The sequence below is a fragment of the Pleurodeles waltl genome, chromosome 4_2 (assembly GCF_031143425.1).
Source record: "Pleurodeles waltl isolate 20211129_DDA chromosome 4_2, aPleWal1.hap1.20221129, whole genome shotgun sequence".
NCBI lineage: Eukaryota > Metazoa > Chordata > Amphibia > Caudata > Salamandridae > Pleurodeles > Pleurodeles waltl.
This window is the reverse complement of record NC_090443.1, coordinates 181,446,287-181,462,414: the sequence shown is the minus strand read 5'-3', so window position 1 is coordinate 181,462,414 and position 16,128 is coordinate 181,446,287. Positions and strand designations below refer to the sequence as shown.

The following is a 16,128-nucleotide window of genomic DNA, read 5'->3' as shown; positions in this document are numbered from 1 at the left end:
CCCACCACCGCCAAAACCAACCTACACGCTGCTCTCCTAGACACCGCCAACTGGATGACCACTAACCATCTCAAGCTCAACTCAAACAAAACCGAAGTCATCATCTTCGGACTCAACAAAACCACATGGGACGCCTCCTGGTGGCCCACCGCCCTAGGCCCCGCACCCATCCCCGCAACCCACGCATGCAACCTCGACATCATCCTCGACCCCGCCCTCTCCATGACACAGCAAATCAATGCTCTAACCTCCTCCTGCTTCCACACACTCCGCACCCTAAAAAAATCCTTCAAATGGATCCCCCCAGAGACCAGAAAGACAGTCACCCACGCACTCATCAGCAGCAGACTGGACTACGGCAACGCCCTCTACGCCGGCACCACACTCAAACTCAAACACAAACTCCAAAGAATCTAGAACACAGCCGCTCGCCTCGCCTTGGCCTCCCCCGACACGAACGAATCTCACCACACCTCAAATCCCTACACTGGACAAGAGAATCACATTCAAAATCCTCATCCACGCACACAAATCCCTCCACAATACCGGCCCACCCTACCTCAATGAAAGAGTAAACTTCCACGAGCAACCTCCGATCAGACGACCTCGCCCTAGCCACAGTTCCCCGCATACAGTACACCACCACAGGAGGCAGGTCTTTCTCCTACCTCGCCCCCTAATCCATAATTTTTTGCCCACCATGCCACCTCAGTTTAGAACCAGAAATATGCAAATCATTCTTGACCCTGCTTGTCATAGAAACAGTCCAGCCCCACTGCCAGGCCAGGACCCCTGAACCGGAACACAAGCAGCCTAAGACTGGTTTCGCCCTAGTTAAGGCTCTTCAGCCAGGGATAGCCTGGTTCCAGCGGCACAGTGAGCCCGGGACCTACATGTGGGCATACCCAGCTCACTTAGGTCGTCAAATGCAAAAACAACAATGTGATGGATGGGATTCTTGAATTAATCTCAGCCAATGGCAATCGCTCTGGGCCGCACCTCTATCAATTTTTTGCCCACCATGCCACCTCAGTGTAGAACCATCCATATGCAAGTCAGTGTTGACCCTGCTCCTCATGGTAGCAGTCCAGCCTGAACTGCCAGGGCAAGTCTTCCCTGAACTGAAACACAAGCAACCTAGGGCAGTTTCACTCTAGTTGTGGCTCTTCAGCAAGATGTAGCTTGGTTCTAGTGGCACAGTGGCACGGACCTATTCCTGGGCATTCCCAAAGCAAAAAGGGCAGCAAATACAAAAGCAACAGGGTGATGGATGGAATGCTTGAATTAATCTCAGCCACTGGCAGTCGCTCTGGGCCGCATCCCAGTCCATCATTTTTAGCCCACAATGCCACCTCAGCTTATAACCAGCCATAAGCAAATCAGTCTTGACCCTTCTCCTCATGGGAACAGTCCAGTCCAAACTGCCAGGTCAGATCTTCCCTAAACCGGAACAGAGGCAAGCTAAGACTGGTTTCTCCCTAGTTTGGGCTCTTCAGCAAGGTATGCCTTGGTTCCACTGACACATTCAGCCCGGGACCCACATTTAGGCATACGTGGCACACTCAGGGTGGCAAATACAAAAAAAACAAGGTGGTGGATGGAATACTCTTCTCGTCTGCTCCATTAATTGGTTCCTCTGCTTTGTAGCATGCACCTCACCTGCCTAAAGGGCTGGGAGCTGTCTCAGCTGAAGGCAGAACCTTTGTTGGGTATTATGTTTTTAAGGGAAACAGTTAGGGAGGAACTACCGTTTAGTGTTTCACTCCCACAAAATAGAGTGCACATCAGATTGCCTTTTGATACCTCCTGTCTGTTTTAAGCAGACTTGTTTTTTTTCCTACATTGGACTGGCAGCAGTGGCTGGAGCATCAAGCTCCACAGGAAGATGCAAACCCAAAAACGTGTAAAGTTCTGCCTCTCAATTCCTCTCGTGTGTATAGTTGCGCTTAACTACATTGTTGAAAACCAAATGTTTGCTGATGTTTTGAGGTCACTTTGCATTATGTTCTTTGCCAACGGACACCAGTTTTGTACATTTTTGACAGTTTTTTTGGTTTCCACACCTAGGGACCTCACTGCTGAAGATCAGATTGCTCTATTGAAGTCCAGTGTTATTGAAGTCATCATGCTTCGTTCAAACCAGTCCTTTTCGATGGAAGACATGTCTTGGACATGTGGCAGCAATGACTTTAAGTACAAGGTCAATGATGTAACTCAAGGTAATCAACTAAAAAACATTTTGCTTGCCTTCTGTTCAGGAAAGGTCCATATTATAACTGGCTTCATCTGAAAATTACATTGCCAATCAATGGGAAAGTATGATTATGTATTTTGACGTTTAATGTCCCTCTTTTGACTTTTTAACTGAACAGGACCAGAACACATTGTTAAATGATCGCAATCCATTATTTTGCAATATCGTAATAAAGCTGACAAGCTGGTTAGTTTTTTTTTTTTTTAATGCAGAGTACAACTGCTTGCTATAGGTGCTCTAGAAATGAGTAAATCGGGTTGAAATTTCGGGCAAAGTCTGACGACGGCTACAGTTAAATTAAGAAACCTGACGAGTGAAATGAGCAAAGGTGAGGAACATGAGAAACTGGAATTTTGAGATTGCTTTTACATTTTTTCAAACAACACAGCTCCTTGGGACCGTATTGATAATAAAGAACCACAAGAATTCATATTGGTTAAGAAAACACTTTATATTTAAAAATAAACACAGTATCTGGCCAGGAAAATCCATTTAGAGGGTTGAGCTGCAAGACCTGCTTATATATGAATAAGCAGAGAGAGGCGAGGATGATGAGGGAAGAACTCCTATGTTATGATGCTAGCATTTGTATATCGCCTGTGTACCAGGTTTGTTTCCTGGTGCTGGGTATCAGGAGCTGACACACTGCTTACGCAATTAGTCATAGGTTTGCCTGAATCTCATATTGCTGGGGGAGTATCTAATCTCAGGAGGGAGGGAATTCCAGATGTTGACAGCAAGAACAGGGAACATGGAAGCCTCTCAGTCTCTTTTTTAATGTTGGGATTGTAAGGAGATTCATGTGGGTAGACCTTTAATTGCAGGTGGGGGTAAATTATTTGTATTCTGGATGAGATAAAGGATGGGCTTCTGCCATAGAGGGATTTAAAATTGATACAGCCAGTCCTGAAGATAGTTTGTTGTTCTGCAGGTAGCCAATATAGTTTCTCATCGGGAGATTATGTGGCAGTGTCTGGGCTGTTGAAAGATTAGCCTAGCTGCCTGGTTTTATGCCAGTTGGAGTCTTTGATTGAGACCTTTTGACAGGCAAAGATAGAGAGAGTTTGCATAGTCTATCTTTGAGATGACTAAGGCAATAATGACCTGAACCAGGCCATCAAAGGTGAGGTTCTTGATTATTCACAGCTGTAGTAAACAGGAGAATGCTGCCTCTCCTAAATGGGGTCTCATGGACAGGTTCTTGTGGATGAGAACTCCAAGACTCTTTTCAGAGTTCTTAGGCTGGGGGTTGTACCCATTGTGAAGTGCCAGAGAGAGGAATTCCACAAATCGTGCTTAGTTTGAGTTATGAGGTTTCTGTCTTGTCAGAATTTAATTTAGTTGATTGCTGTTCATCCAGTCTCAGATGAACAGCATAGTATTTGGAAAGGCTCCCTTAGATTTGATGAAGTTATCAATAGTAAAAAGCAACTGGATGTCGTCCAAATAGTTATAGCTTCTGACTTTCATTTCCTTTAGGGAGTGCACTAGGGGACACATATACAGGTTGATCAGATGGGGGGTAGAGGGGGAGGGGAAAGATCCTGATCCCTGAAGTACTCCACATGTTAGATGGACCTTGGAAGAGTTGAAGGGAATACCTGGACTGATTGAGAGTGATTCTTTTAAAAAGATATAACACAAGCTAATGCCGAGTCTTGTAGGCCCTCATCCCTGACATGGCCAGCTAAAAGCTCATGGTCGACTGTGTAGAATGCGGCAGACAAGTCCACAAGAACCAGCGCTTGTGTTGTCACATAGGCTATCATTATTCTAATGAGACTACTGGATTTTGAGCGGCAGGATCGCCTGCGATGTGGAAGACTGGGTCTGACCCACTTCAGGTGGCACCTGTTGCCCTAATCCGGGTTTTGCTCCAGCTAGCAGTGCCTCATCTCCACCCAAGGGCGGGGATGATTGGGCAGCCGAGCTCATGACATAATTGATTTCTCAGGGAAACCGTGGTCACGCAGGTCTGATCCATTTCTCTCAGTTACACTAGTCTAACAATCACAATGACAAACAGAGGCATTATAGGTTTCAATAAAGCGACTGCATCTTAGATAGCAAGGCATGGACTGCAATACCCAGGACGATATACCTTGACAGGGTTAAAAATGTGACAAGGAGAGTAAAGCATAGAAATAACACTACCATATTGTCACTAGAGTCCATGAACTAATTCCTACCTAGGCTATAATGGAGCACAGCGCTTTAAGCTCTAATTCTGCCCTTCAGGCTCCCCTAGGAAGGCATCATCCCCCATACCTGAGCAAAGGCCTGAAATCTGTATAAGCAGTTGTAGCGAAGCATTTGTCAATCAGCATACAGTTGTGGTTCTTTGGCTGCAATCTCCCTCTAATGTTTAAGGGACAAGGAAGTGTTTTTATAGTACAACAGCTGATGTTCTGAGAAAATGGCCCTACGTAAGGATGTGTGTTTTCTATGAATGTCCGAGACAAAACTTGTACCACGTTCATCGTCAACCCATCTTACTATAGCTTGAAAGAAGCACAGAGTGAGCAAGAATGTCTTGTTTGAGAACGCAGTGCTGACCTACTTAAAAACAGCGCTAGATAAAGTAAAATAAAACGAGACCACCAAAATGGCTATTGTAAGAATAATAAAATGAAGCTGAATTAAATATATCTAGGTTTAAGTGCACAGCGGCAGGTCTAGTATGCTAAAATAACGTGCATGGAGCTATGACTAAAATGGCTACATAACAGTGTGGTGCCTGTGTCAGCTTCTTCTTGCATGTCATCCACAACTGAGAGGATGACCGCTTCAGTTGAGTGGGCTGGCCGAAATCCTCCCTTCTGGCGGGTCAAGGAAGTTAGATTCCTCTAGTAAGGAGAAGAGGTGTCTGGCAACATATGCCTCTAGGACATTTGCTAAGTATGGTAGCAGTGAAATTGGCCAGTAGTTTTTTAAGGTGTGTGGGTCATCACTAGTTGTTTTTGGAGTGGGACCACTATAGCTTCCTTAAGTGTCAGGAACAGCGCCTTGGCAAAGGGTCTGGTTTAGGAGGCAGATGGTGAAGTAAGGGAAATGTGAGAAAACTGTTTTTAAGACTCTGAGAGCAGGTATCATTAAGCTATCCTGACTTGACATTTTAGGGCAGGCCTATGAGGCAATCCTTGCTGAGTGATGGAAATATAGATAGTGTCAACAGGTTTCTGTCATCTGTGTGTGTCACCTTAGAAGGAGAGCTATCCGGTATGCTATCTTTTATCATCCTAATCTTCCCGATGAAGGAGTTGAGGGTGTCACATAGGATCTCTGAGTGGGTAAGATAGCAATAGTGACTGTATCAGGATTAGACATTTCAGAAGATTTCCTTTGACTTTTTCACAGAATTTAGGATTTTGTTAGAGAGAAAAAGGCGGATTTGGATTGTCTAATCATTTTTTTATATTCTTTAAGGTGTACAGCGTGGAGTTCCTTATTTTTGGTTGAATAGTTAACCCGCCATTTATGCTCTGCGCTGCAGAGTGTATTTTTAGCTGTTTTTAGATCGTCAGAAAAACATTTATGGAGCCTCGCCTGTTTGGATGCCTGGAGGGGAGCATGTATGTTCCTGGCTGCTATTAGCCAATTGGTGATTTCTTTCTCCTAGCGATCTATGCAGTCATATCAGTTGGGTGAAGTGATAGTAAGTTATTCCCAGAAGGAGTTAAGATTTATTAGAGACTAGTTTCTGGAAAGGATTCTATGACATGGGGGAGGTTTCGACGGGGTCAGGCCAATTAGTGAAAATGTAATTACGTGGTGGTCGGACCATGTACACGGGGTCACTGTGAGATTGGCCACCGATGGGTTGGTAGACCATACCTGGTCTAATGTGTGACATTTATTACTGGTGGGTAAGAACACATGTTGTTCAAAGTTTAAGCTGAAAAGCAGGTTGGTTAGTTCTACAGATAATTGCTCATTTGCCCAATAGTTGAGATCACCTATTAATAGAAATTTGACATGGTCATTGACTAAGGGAGACATGGATTCTGCAAAGAGTTGCGGTAAGTGCCACATATGGCCCAGGGGTCTATATACCACAGCACATGTGAGGGACGAGGCTGCCGAGTCGAGCTTAGTCAGAAGGCAATCGACCTTAGGGATAACAAATGAAGCATGGCTAGAGAACCTGAGATGTTTCTTAATTACAGCTACTACTTTTCTCCCTATTTTGTTTGTGGGTCTCCGTTTGAAGTGGGTAGTATCGTTCCGGGAAAGCAGCTAGGATATCCGGAGAGAATTCTTCGGTTAACCAAGTTTTGTTTACAAATGACATTTCTGGGGATTCAGAGTCAGGTTTCAGCAGGTGCTTGACCATAGATCTAGTGTTAAGACAGATGACCATAATTTGGTCAGTATTATGGTTGAGTTGAGTGGAGTGGAGTGGAGTGGAGTTCCTAAATGGGCATTTAACGAAGGGCTCAGTCGGTTTGATCTGTTCAGTGCCTGGGATGTTGTTATTTAACAGATATAGGTTATGTAGCTTTACCACGGTGGAGGGGGCTCTTTGGTAGCTTACTAAATGAAGATGTTTAAGTTCATCTGAGAAATTAGAAGAGTGTTTGGGGATAGTGACTGGTCTCTGGCCCTGGCAAGCCGTCTCACAGGAGCTTGCCTTCGCTGTGTCCGCGCAGCTGCTGCATTAAATGGGTTACAAGCTTTAACAGGCTCTGCCCCCTTCTTTCCTGATTGATTCCCCTTGTCCAATCAGTAAAGTTAGTAGATTGTGAACTACAAGTTAATTACACAGTTTCCACCAGCAGAGGTATGGCGATAAAGTGTTAAATTGTTTTAAAAATGTGCTCAGTGTTAAAAAGACGTATGCAGAAGCGCAATTTCAGTATAAGGTGTGTGCTGATTCTTTCACTGGTGCGTTTGCGCCACTGCCTACCTGTGTGTCATAAAGAGTTATAACTTCAGGGATAGCTTAAGGATTTATCCATTAGCTATTCCCATATTAACCATTTGCTAGTTTCAGCGATTGTTTGGTATTAGCAATAAACTATCACTCTTTGAAGGAAAGATCAAATATGGCTGTCAGTAGTTAAGATGGTTATAGAGATAAAATGCATAGTTTAGTGGGCTGCACACAGAAATCTTCCTCCCTTGCTTGTTTTGACCAAATTGGGTCCTAGGATGCTTGTTTCCAGTCCAGGGAAGACCTGGCAGTTCGGGCTGGACTGTTCCCATGGGGAACAGGGTCAAGACTGATTTGCATATGTCTGAGTCCAAACTGGAATGGCATGGGCAGCAAAAAAACGATGGATTTAGGTGCAGATCTCTGTACTGGGGGTGAATGTTTGACATTGTTCAGCATTCCGTCCATCACTTCTTTTTGCATTTGACCAAGTTGGGCATTTATGTCAGATTATAATTGGCAGAGTGAGGAAATGAGAGCTTGCAATAGGAAATAATATGAAATTTTTGCAAATGTGAAAGAACGCAAACACAGGATAATATTCGAAAACGTTGTGACTGTGATTCCTTCTCTTTCACAATTTATACATTTCCCCATTCCAGTCTTTGTTGTATCTTATGTTCCATAAATACAAGAATCAAACTCACATACAAACAACTTACATTGTCAAACCATAATTCTATCTCTCGCCAAAATCATCACCTTGATTGCTTCGTGTTCCCAACTGAATCTTCATACTTAAATATCCAACTAGCGTGGCATACAAAACTGTTCTTGTATTTGTCCATTCTGTATTCATACAATGAATCATTTGTATCTTTTGAGGTTAAATCTTTCTTTTCCACCAACATCACTTCTAGTCACTGAATAACTATTAACATAAATCAAACCAAAATCTGTACAACAATATGTTAAATGCTTCTGTAGTGTTAAATTCAATCTTCTGTATCCAAGACCAGGTCATCTGACAGGTTTTCATAATCTAAAAACACACACTCCCTCACGCACTCGTTCCCTCTCTCCTAACCAACAATATATTACATCTACAGAATGGCAGTCTCCAACAGCCTTGAATGTCATGTACATGCTCCACAAGGTTCTGTCTTTCACCCATAAGAGATGCAGCACTATAATCATTCCTCATCAACAAATCCAATCTTTCTCTAGTTCTTCTGGAACCTTTTCTTTGCAGTCCTAAAATTAGACAACTAGAATGCACATAACACTATACCAGCATAAAATCCTCATTCTCCACCTAAGGGTTTTGCACATATTCACAGTTGTGCTAGCTATTTAATCATATCCAAATAGTACTACATTGTGTTCCTCTTTACTGACATCCAAAGTAAGTAAAAACCTTAAAAAGTACACAAGACAAATATTGCAAACCAATAGCAAAGCACAAAATAAACGTAAAAAACATTAGCGCCAGACAATGCACAATGTCATGAGCGCGTTTGCAAAAATGGATTAGCAAAGTTAACAAAGCTTTACATAGTTTTTCTAAATAAATTTGCAAGTGTATAAGTGCGATGTGCAAGTTTACTAATACATTACCAAAAGAGAATCTGTGAACGCTCGCTCAGATAAGCTGGAAAAGAAGCACGGTTGCCAGCCTACAGTGGAACAAAGAAAGGGCAATGTAAAACGATAAACAAAAAACCTCCATATGGCGTCCGCTATGCCAACCCTTAGAATAGATGTTTTTGCTGTGATCTTTTTTCAATGAAATTCTCTTAAGGTCTGGCAGCCGTGACTGTACAGATATATTCCATAAGAAATCAATTAGTAAGCCATACCAACTTTCATTGAGGCCTACAAAATACGTATAGCTCCCTCCTGAAGCCTACGACAAGTTTTAAAATAAACTAAACTAAAATAAATGAAACAAAAAAATTGCTCAAGGTCACTAAGGCGCATTGATTTAGGTTACCACAACCTAGCCTAAATTGAATATTGTCAATTTTCTAACAGTGAAGAGGAAGCTCCTTACTTATACAGTATGAACTCACCTACTAGAATACCTACATGGCCTACCACCATCAGTAAATAAAAGGATCGAGCTTCCCAGTGAAATTATCCTAATGTTTTAGTTCTTATCAAGCTCCAATGCAAGAATTTGGCTATGCCACAGACTATAGATTATTTGGTCTCGGAATGCAGCCGTCTGATTGCCTCATAGCACTGTCTAGTTCCATTCTACCTACAAATGGGTAGAATCGATTTATTCCTCCTGACGGTTGTATCCTGGTTACAAAACTAAAAAGTATGTCATGGTTTCATCTGCCTGCAAAAATGCTTTGCTCAAGTTGGTGTTGGCTTTCCATTTTGAGCAAAAGCGATTGACAGGGAGCGTGCCATGCCGAAACTTAATATACATTTGTCTAGCTCATGGGTACTCACAAACATGTTCACAGGGGCCAAAACGTTTGGACTGTGATGGGCCCGAGGGCCGTATTGATGCCAGAGGAATGGCGGCCGGGCGAGGGAATTAGAAGGATTGGCTGCTAGGTATGGGTAGGCGAAGTGAAGGATATACGCCTAGTGACTGATTTGAGCAATATGAAACTAGGAAAACTGACATTAATCTCGTCTTCCCCACGTTTCCAAATTGTGTGATCCTAGACAATTGCTTACTTTCACTTTCCCTCCTTTTTGTCATAATCACATGTGACAGCAAAATTTCAGCATCTACACTGTAAAAATATGCTCCTGTGTTTGATTTAAAAAACTATAATATTGTTCATGTACAGTAGGAGCCCAGGCCACTCAAATCGCGCACAGAACATCTGACTTGCCTCTTTAATTCACTATTGGCATATTTGTCATGGTAGGGTAAGAATTAATGATTCTGAATTCATGTTTGAAAACTATCACTTTTAAATTAATACTTCTCATTGCAATGATAAAATAACTTGCACTTAGGTTGAAAGGTCATCATGTTAACTTAATACACTTTTTGAATTTTGAAGCAACTGTTATATTTTCACACTTTTGCCGCAAGATGTATTTAAAAAGGAACCTGTTTCTTAAGTGAAGCTCTGGACTCTCTAGTTACTTCCTTTCCACCGGTTAACCACAAAATAAACAATTGATTCTCTATTAAAGATCTTTTATTTTTAGAGCTGAATCCAGTGAACAGCAGCCGTGTGTAAAGGGCCGCATGTAAAGGTCAGGGGGGCCGCACGCGGCCCGGGCCGTACTTTGAGTATCCATGGTCTAGCTATTGGGACCATAAAAAAAATCAAGAAAATGTTCAAATCTTCTGTAATTTTTGAAATCAATAAAATCTGAAATAAGAGTCTCTTGATTTCTTTTCCTAACTTCCATCCCCCATTTATGAGCCCAAAATGTGTCCTTAACGAATTCCCAAGTAAGGGGTTTCTGATGGGCCTCACCTTTCCAGTGCTCGTCAAACCTTAGTTGCAGTCAGGTTTCCTTTGTTAAATAACCACTTTATTTTCTTATCGTAGCCCTCAAGGACCGGGTTGTAGTTCAATCTCTGCCAATAAAGAGCAGGTCTTAATTTAGCCTTATACATGATGGTTTCGTGCCAGTGTACCAAAGCAAATGGAGCAGGGCGAAGCTCTTGAGCAAGCTCAGCAAAGATCTTAAGAAAATTATTTTCGGAGGTTGTTAACACAGCCAACCTTGACAATCTCCAGAGCTATCCCCGTATAGGGCACTGCCTACTGCCCTAGAATGGTAAACAATTAGAGCTGGGTGTGCCTGCTTTGCTTTTGTGGTGTTATATAACCTAAATATCACTGAGACATATTGATAAAGTTCCAGGCTGCTTTTTTAAGTGATTCAATTCAGGACATATTAGATGTTGATCTAATTCACAAGTAGTCAAAGTCCTAATACCCTGTCTAATCTACAGCCTCCTAACTTAATGTACCTCCGAATGATTTGTGGGGGTTAATAGCCATACATTTGGTTTTGCCTAGATTTATGTCCAATCCAATCCCCTATCTGTGCAAAATGCTGCCAATCAGTACACTGATGCCTGAAGGCCACCCAGTGTTTTTGACACCAACAAAGTGTCATCTGCAAATAGCAGTGTAGGTGTGTCTTGGCCAGAGATCTTTGGGACATTGTTTTTTACAATCCTCCATTTGAGTGACCACATCATTTAACTAGAAAGAAAAAAGGGTAGAGTAATGCACACATCCTTGCCGTACCCCATTTGCACCCCTAAACAATCCATTAACTCGGCTTGCTGCCCCAGTGTACTTTCGCATAAGTGTCTTAGTGTAATCTGATTTAATACCTAGCAAATCTGGAGGAAACCCATTTTGTTTCAATACCTCCCATAGTTTTCTGCAAAGGACCAAGTCAAATGCGGATTTTCTATCCACAAAAACTACATATAAATTGGATTTCCGAACAACCACTGTTTTCCAGTAAATTGTTAAAAATCAAAACACTTGGTCGATATAACTAGTGTGTTGTCTAAATCATGCATGCAGGTGTGATAAGGCATTATGCTCTTCTATCTATAAGGCTTATAGGTTTGTAGTTCGTTGGTGTATCCCTAGCACCCTTTTTAAAGATTTGGACAAGCTCTGATAATTTCCAAGATTTAGGAATAGCGGCTCTGTCTAGTATCAAATTTGTAAATTTGTTTATATAATTAGCCCAGTTCTCAGGATCTGAAATCAAAAGCTCCCCTGGAATCAGCAGCTTTGCTGGGAACAATGCTCTTAGTGGCGCTCATGGTATACTTGTATTCTATGACCAAAGGGGTTACATTGACCCCCACACTCTCCCCCCATTACTGATGCCTCACTGGCAACAATCGCCACCTCTGTTCCCAGGCCGTATAGTTCAGAGAATGCTTATGGAAAACCTGTGTCTGGATGTAATTTTCCATGAGACAGTTTTTTTTTTCTGCCCCCACCCCCCATTAGCCACAGTGTGCCAAAATTTCCCAGCATCTTTTGCTTTCACTGCTTCATGTCTGCACTGTTTTCTATTGCTTCCTCCTGATTTAATGAGGTCTGAATTTGCACTTTGCAATGCTTAGACTAACTCCTTTTTAGAGCCCCGACAATCATTATTGCACCACGTTCTAGTTGGTTTTATGGCTGCTGTGCCCCTAGATTGATACTGATAGGAACAATCTCCCACTGTAGCATAAAGTTTCCAAAGGAAAACTGAAATGGAGGAATGTTTGAGATGAAGAGTCGTTATGCTGCCTAAATTCGCTACTGCAGCACAAAGAGCCTTTTTTATTGTTGCTGTGGGCTCAGGTTGCACCAATACTCTTGATTACTTTATCATTCGTCAGTTATTGGCTGACCTTAAGTCCCTAGATAGTGACACTGGAACATCCTCAAGATGATTTATTATGTCTATATATGTGTAGTGGATATCACTGGGGTCGCTATTGCTTCTTGTTAACTACCTTCACGTCTAATACGAATTTCCAAAGAGACAGGGATATCAACATTTTTTATTTTTCTATACTAACTTCATTTCACTGGTCTGCCATAATATTTCTATCCAGTGCACATACATTACTTCTGTTGTGTATAATTTGGTAATCGGTCTAGCAGTATCTGCTTTTGAGCTGTTAACATTTGCTGGCATAAAAATACAGACTTGTAGTCTGTCTTTATTAAAAATGGCATTCTCCAAAAAGAGCTTGAAATGTTCTATGGCCCAAACAAGTGCACATATTACGGGGCGTGGCCAAGCTGCCAAACATGGCGGACGTGAGCTTTTAGAGCTCTGCACCGCGTCCGGATAATCCGACTCAAATCAAGGTGGGCAGGGGGGCATCCCACTCCCCCCGAGGCTCGAAATGGAACAGGTGAGGCTCGACGAACCAAAAGCGCTGTGAACGGACCCTCGGCGCTCCGCAGAGGTGAATCGGCGCTGCAGCCGCGAAGGCCGCGCTGGAGGCCGGAGCCTTGGGCCTTGGCGCTGGAAGAGCGAGGAACTCTTTAAATATGCACAGAAGTGGCCTTGTGACCCCCCGAGCCACACCTGACCCCTGAACTGTGAACTGGAGCGGCTACGAGAAGGAGGAGATGCGTGACGCAGGACCCCTCTGACTGCACGGATTCCGTCCGGAGCCTGGGAGTAGGATCGGGCCCTGCGGATCTGGGGTTCTGGACATGCTGGCGGTGGATTCCCTGGCACTTTACAATTACTGGATAGCACTACACCCTCGCAGGTCAGAAGAAGAAGGAAAAACCAAAGCGTCCCTTACCGGGCTATGACCGGACCCTAAGCCGCGAGGACAACGTACGAGGGCCAGAGATCGGAGCGGAGCTACAAGGTTATAAAGAACGGAAACCTGAGGGCCTGCAGCGGGGCAACGATAGTCCGCCCCTGAGGACCACACTACAGGCGAGTGATTCGAATGCTTGAGGAACCGGTGGCCTCCTAGGATAAAAAAGGCACCCGAACCGGCTTTGTGTCCGCGTGGGCTGTGACCGGTCTACGAGACACAGTGGCTTCCAGGTGAGAGGCAGCACGAGCTGAGTGAGTGTACGTGTCCGCACGGACTGCGACCTGATGTTGGGAGTTGGAGCGGGACACCTGGGGAGGAGGGGGCATTAGGAGCGGCCTGGGCACCCTGGACCTGAGCTGAGGACCCCTCCGCCCCCCCCCCCGCACCCCCCCCCCCTCCCCTGAACTGCGCGTGAGAGGCAGATACAAGCTTGGGCAATCCGTAGGGACGAGCGGCCCATCACCATATAAATGGACTAGACCGTGAAGCAACCCAAGCCAAAGGTGAAAACAAGCAATGCAGTCCTGGGCTAGAATATGGGCCTAAATTCCACCGGGAAACCCCCCCTGGAGACCAGTGAAATTGACATAGAGGGAGGAGGCAACACCCACCTGGCAATCAAGCAAGAAAAAGAACTAGCGTACCCTATGCTGCCAGCACCTCGCGCAAAAGAAGATTCTCCCCCCGGGCGCGCCCAGGCGCCTCAAAGTGATAAATAAGCAAAATCTCCTGTGAACTCATGGGAGTCATTCGAACCACCTAACCGGGCTGCTCGTGCTGTCGCAGGGGGGTTGTCATCCCCTGGACAAGCGGGCCCGTCTACGCCCTTCCAGCATCCGGTGAACAGAAAATCCACCAAAGATCAAGTGCAAACTAACGAGCAAGGACGCGCAAACCTCTACGCTGGAAGTGTCACAAACTGCGATTCCTTACTAGGTAGGCCACTATGGGAGAATATTATCACGGAGCTGTGGTGAACGCGGGAGACGCGACTTGGAACAGATCTGTTTGATCCGGGTGGCAAACTACTCACCTAACCCCCCCTTGTCAGCCTAGATGAAACTAAACCAGAGCGTAAAGCGTACACGATATCCGACAAAACGGACATCAACGACCTGAGACTAAGCAGTACTTTCACTCCTCCCTCCCCAAATAAACGAGACCATGGCCGGAACCGGTCGACTGCGCTCGGGAGCCGGAACTGGGAAAATACAAGACTCGCCAAACCAAGACAGCCAAAAACTTGACGCAGTGCTGGCAGCAGTGGAACGCATCGTAGACTCCCTGGAACGTGCCCGTACGTCACTGAAAGCCAAAATTGATAAAGTAGCGGGCTACCTTGTCCTTCTCCACGCGGATCATCGCAATCTCACAGATAGAACCAAAGAGATTGAGGCCACAGTAAACAAATTAATACCCACGACCACCCAACTGAAGACAGGAATGGAAGACATGCAAGCCAGGGTCACAGCTCTAGAACGTCGAGTCGCAGACGCAGAAGGCCGCACTAGAAGAAACAACATTTGGGTAGTGAATCTGCCAGAAGGCATTGAAGACCACGACCCTGTGACCTACTCCGAAAGCTGGTTGTGGGGATTGGTACCGGAGGGCGAACAGACTCCTTTCTTCTCTGTAGAACGTGTGCATCGCATCCCGGCCCGGCCAAGACCGCCAGGCAACACTCCACGCCCATTCATCATTCGCCTACTCCACTACGCAGATAGGGACATTATACTAAGAGCGCTGAGAGCCGGCCCAGCCCCCCAAATAGACAACGTGCAGATCTTGCTATTTCCTGATTATACCCTAGCGGTACAAAGAAGCCCTTGAAGTGCAAGCTGCGCTCCCTAGACCTGACTTACTCTCTGTTGTTTCCAGCCAAGCTACGTGTTGTGACAGGAGGAAAAACACACTTCTCCACCCCTGAGGCAGCATGGGAATGGCTTGAGACATCTGGGCTGTCACCTGGTGGAGCGTCAGAACGAGCGGGACCACCACCTAGACCCAAGCGGAGCCACATCAGGAGGGATCGGAGGAGAAACTCGATCCACACTGACTTAACGAAATGCGGTCCAGACTTAGAACAACTAATTCAGGAGAGAAGAGAAGCGATTCACACAGCAGCAACGATAAGTGCATCACCCCCGCCGAGGATCTGACACAGAACTTTCTCAACCAAACAGTGACCGCCCCCACACGCCGGAACAGCTACTGGAGCCAGATCATGCAGGAGGCCCCTCCGTAACACCGGCAACTGCTGACAAAGTCTTTAAAAATAAATAAAGAGGGGGGAAAAAAAGAAAAAGAAACTTAGAACAATGCTTAGAAACTATGCACAGCAGGAGTCACCAAGCCAATGATACTCATATTGGCGTAATTTAAGAGATGTGAGACATTTAGCCTACTTCCTGTGCGCACACACTAGCCAACAACCAATAATATAAGCATCGGGGCCCTGGCCTCCGGCCCCTTGACACTATACCCGGGGGAGGGGGAGCCCCCCCTTACATGTCCCCTATCTTCCCACCTTTAACTGCCACATCCAGACCGGATAAGGTGCACGCCCAAGACACTCCCCCCTCTCCTCCTTTTGGTCTAACTTTGACCTACCCCCAAGCTCCTACCAGTGGAGACAAATAATGTACAGGTGTGTGTTGACACATTGTCGTTTCTGTTGGTTGGTTTGGGCGGTGACCT

At 44.8% G+C, this 16,128-nt stretch overlaps 1 protein-coding gene across 1 annotated transcript in view; it reads left to right on the top strand.

Annotated features, from left to right (window-relative positions):
• The window catches only part of VDR (vitamin D receptor), an 817,725-nt gene that overhangs the window by 738,590 nt on the left and 63,007 nt on the right, over positions 1–16,128 (top strand). The window contains exon 8 of the mRNA XM_069231046.1: positions 2,068–2,219. Within this exon, the coding sequence (XP_069087147.1) occupies positions 2,068–2,219 (152 nt within the window). The remainder of the gene's footprint in view (positions 1–2,067; positions 2,220–16,128) is intronic.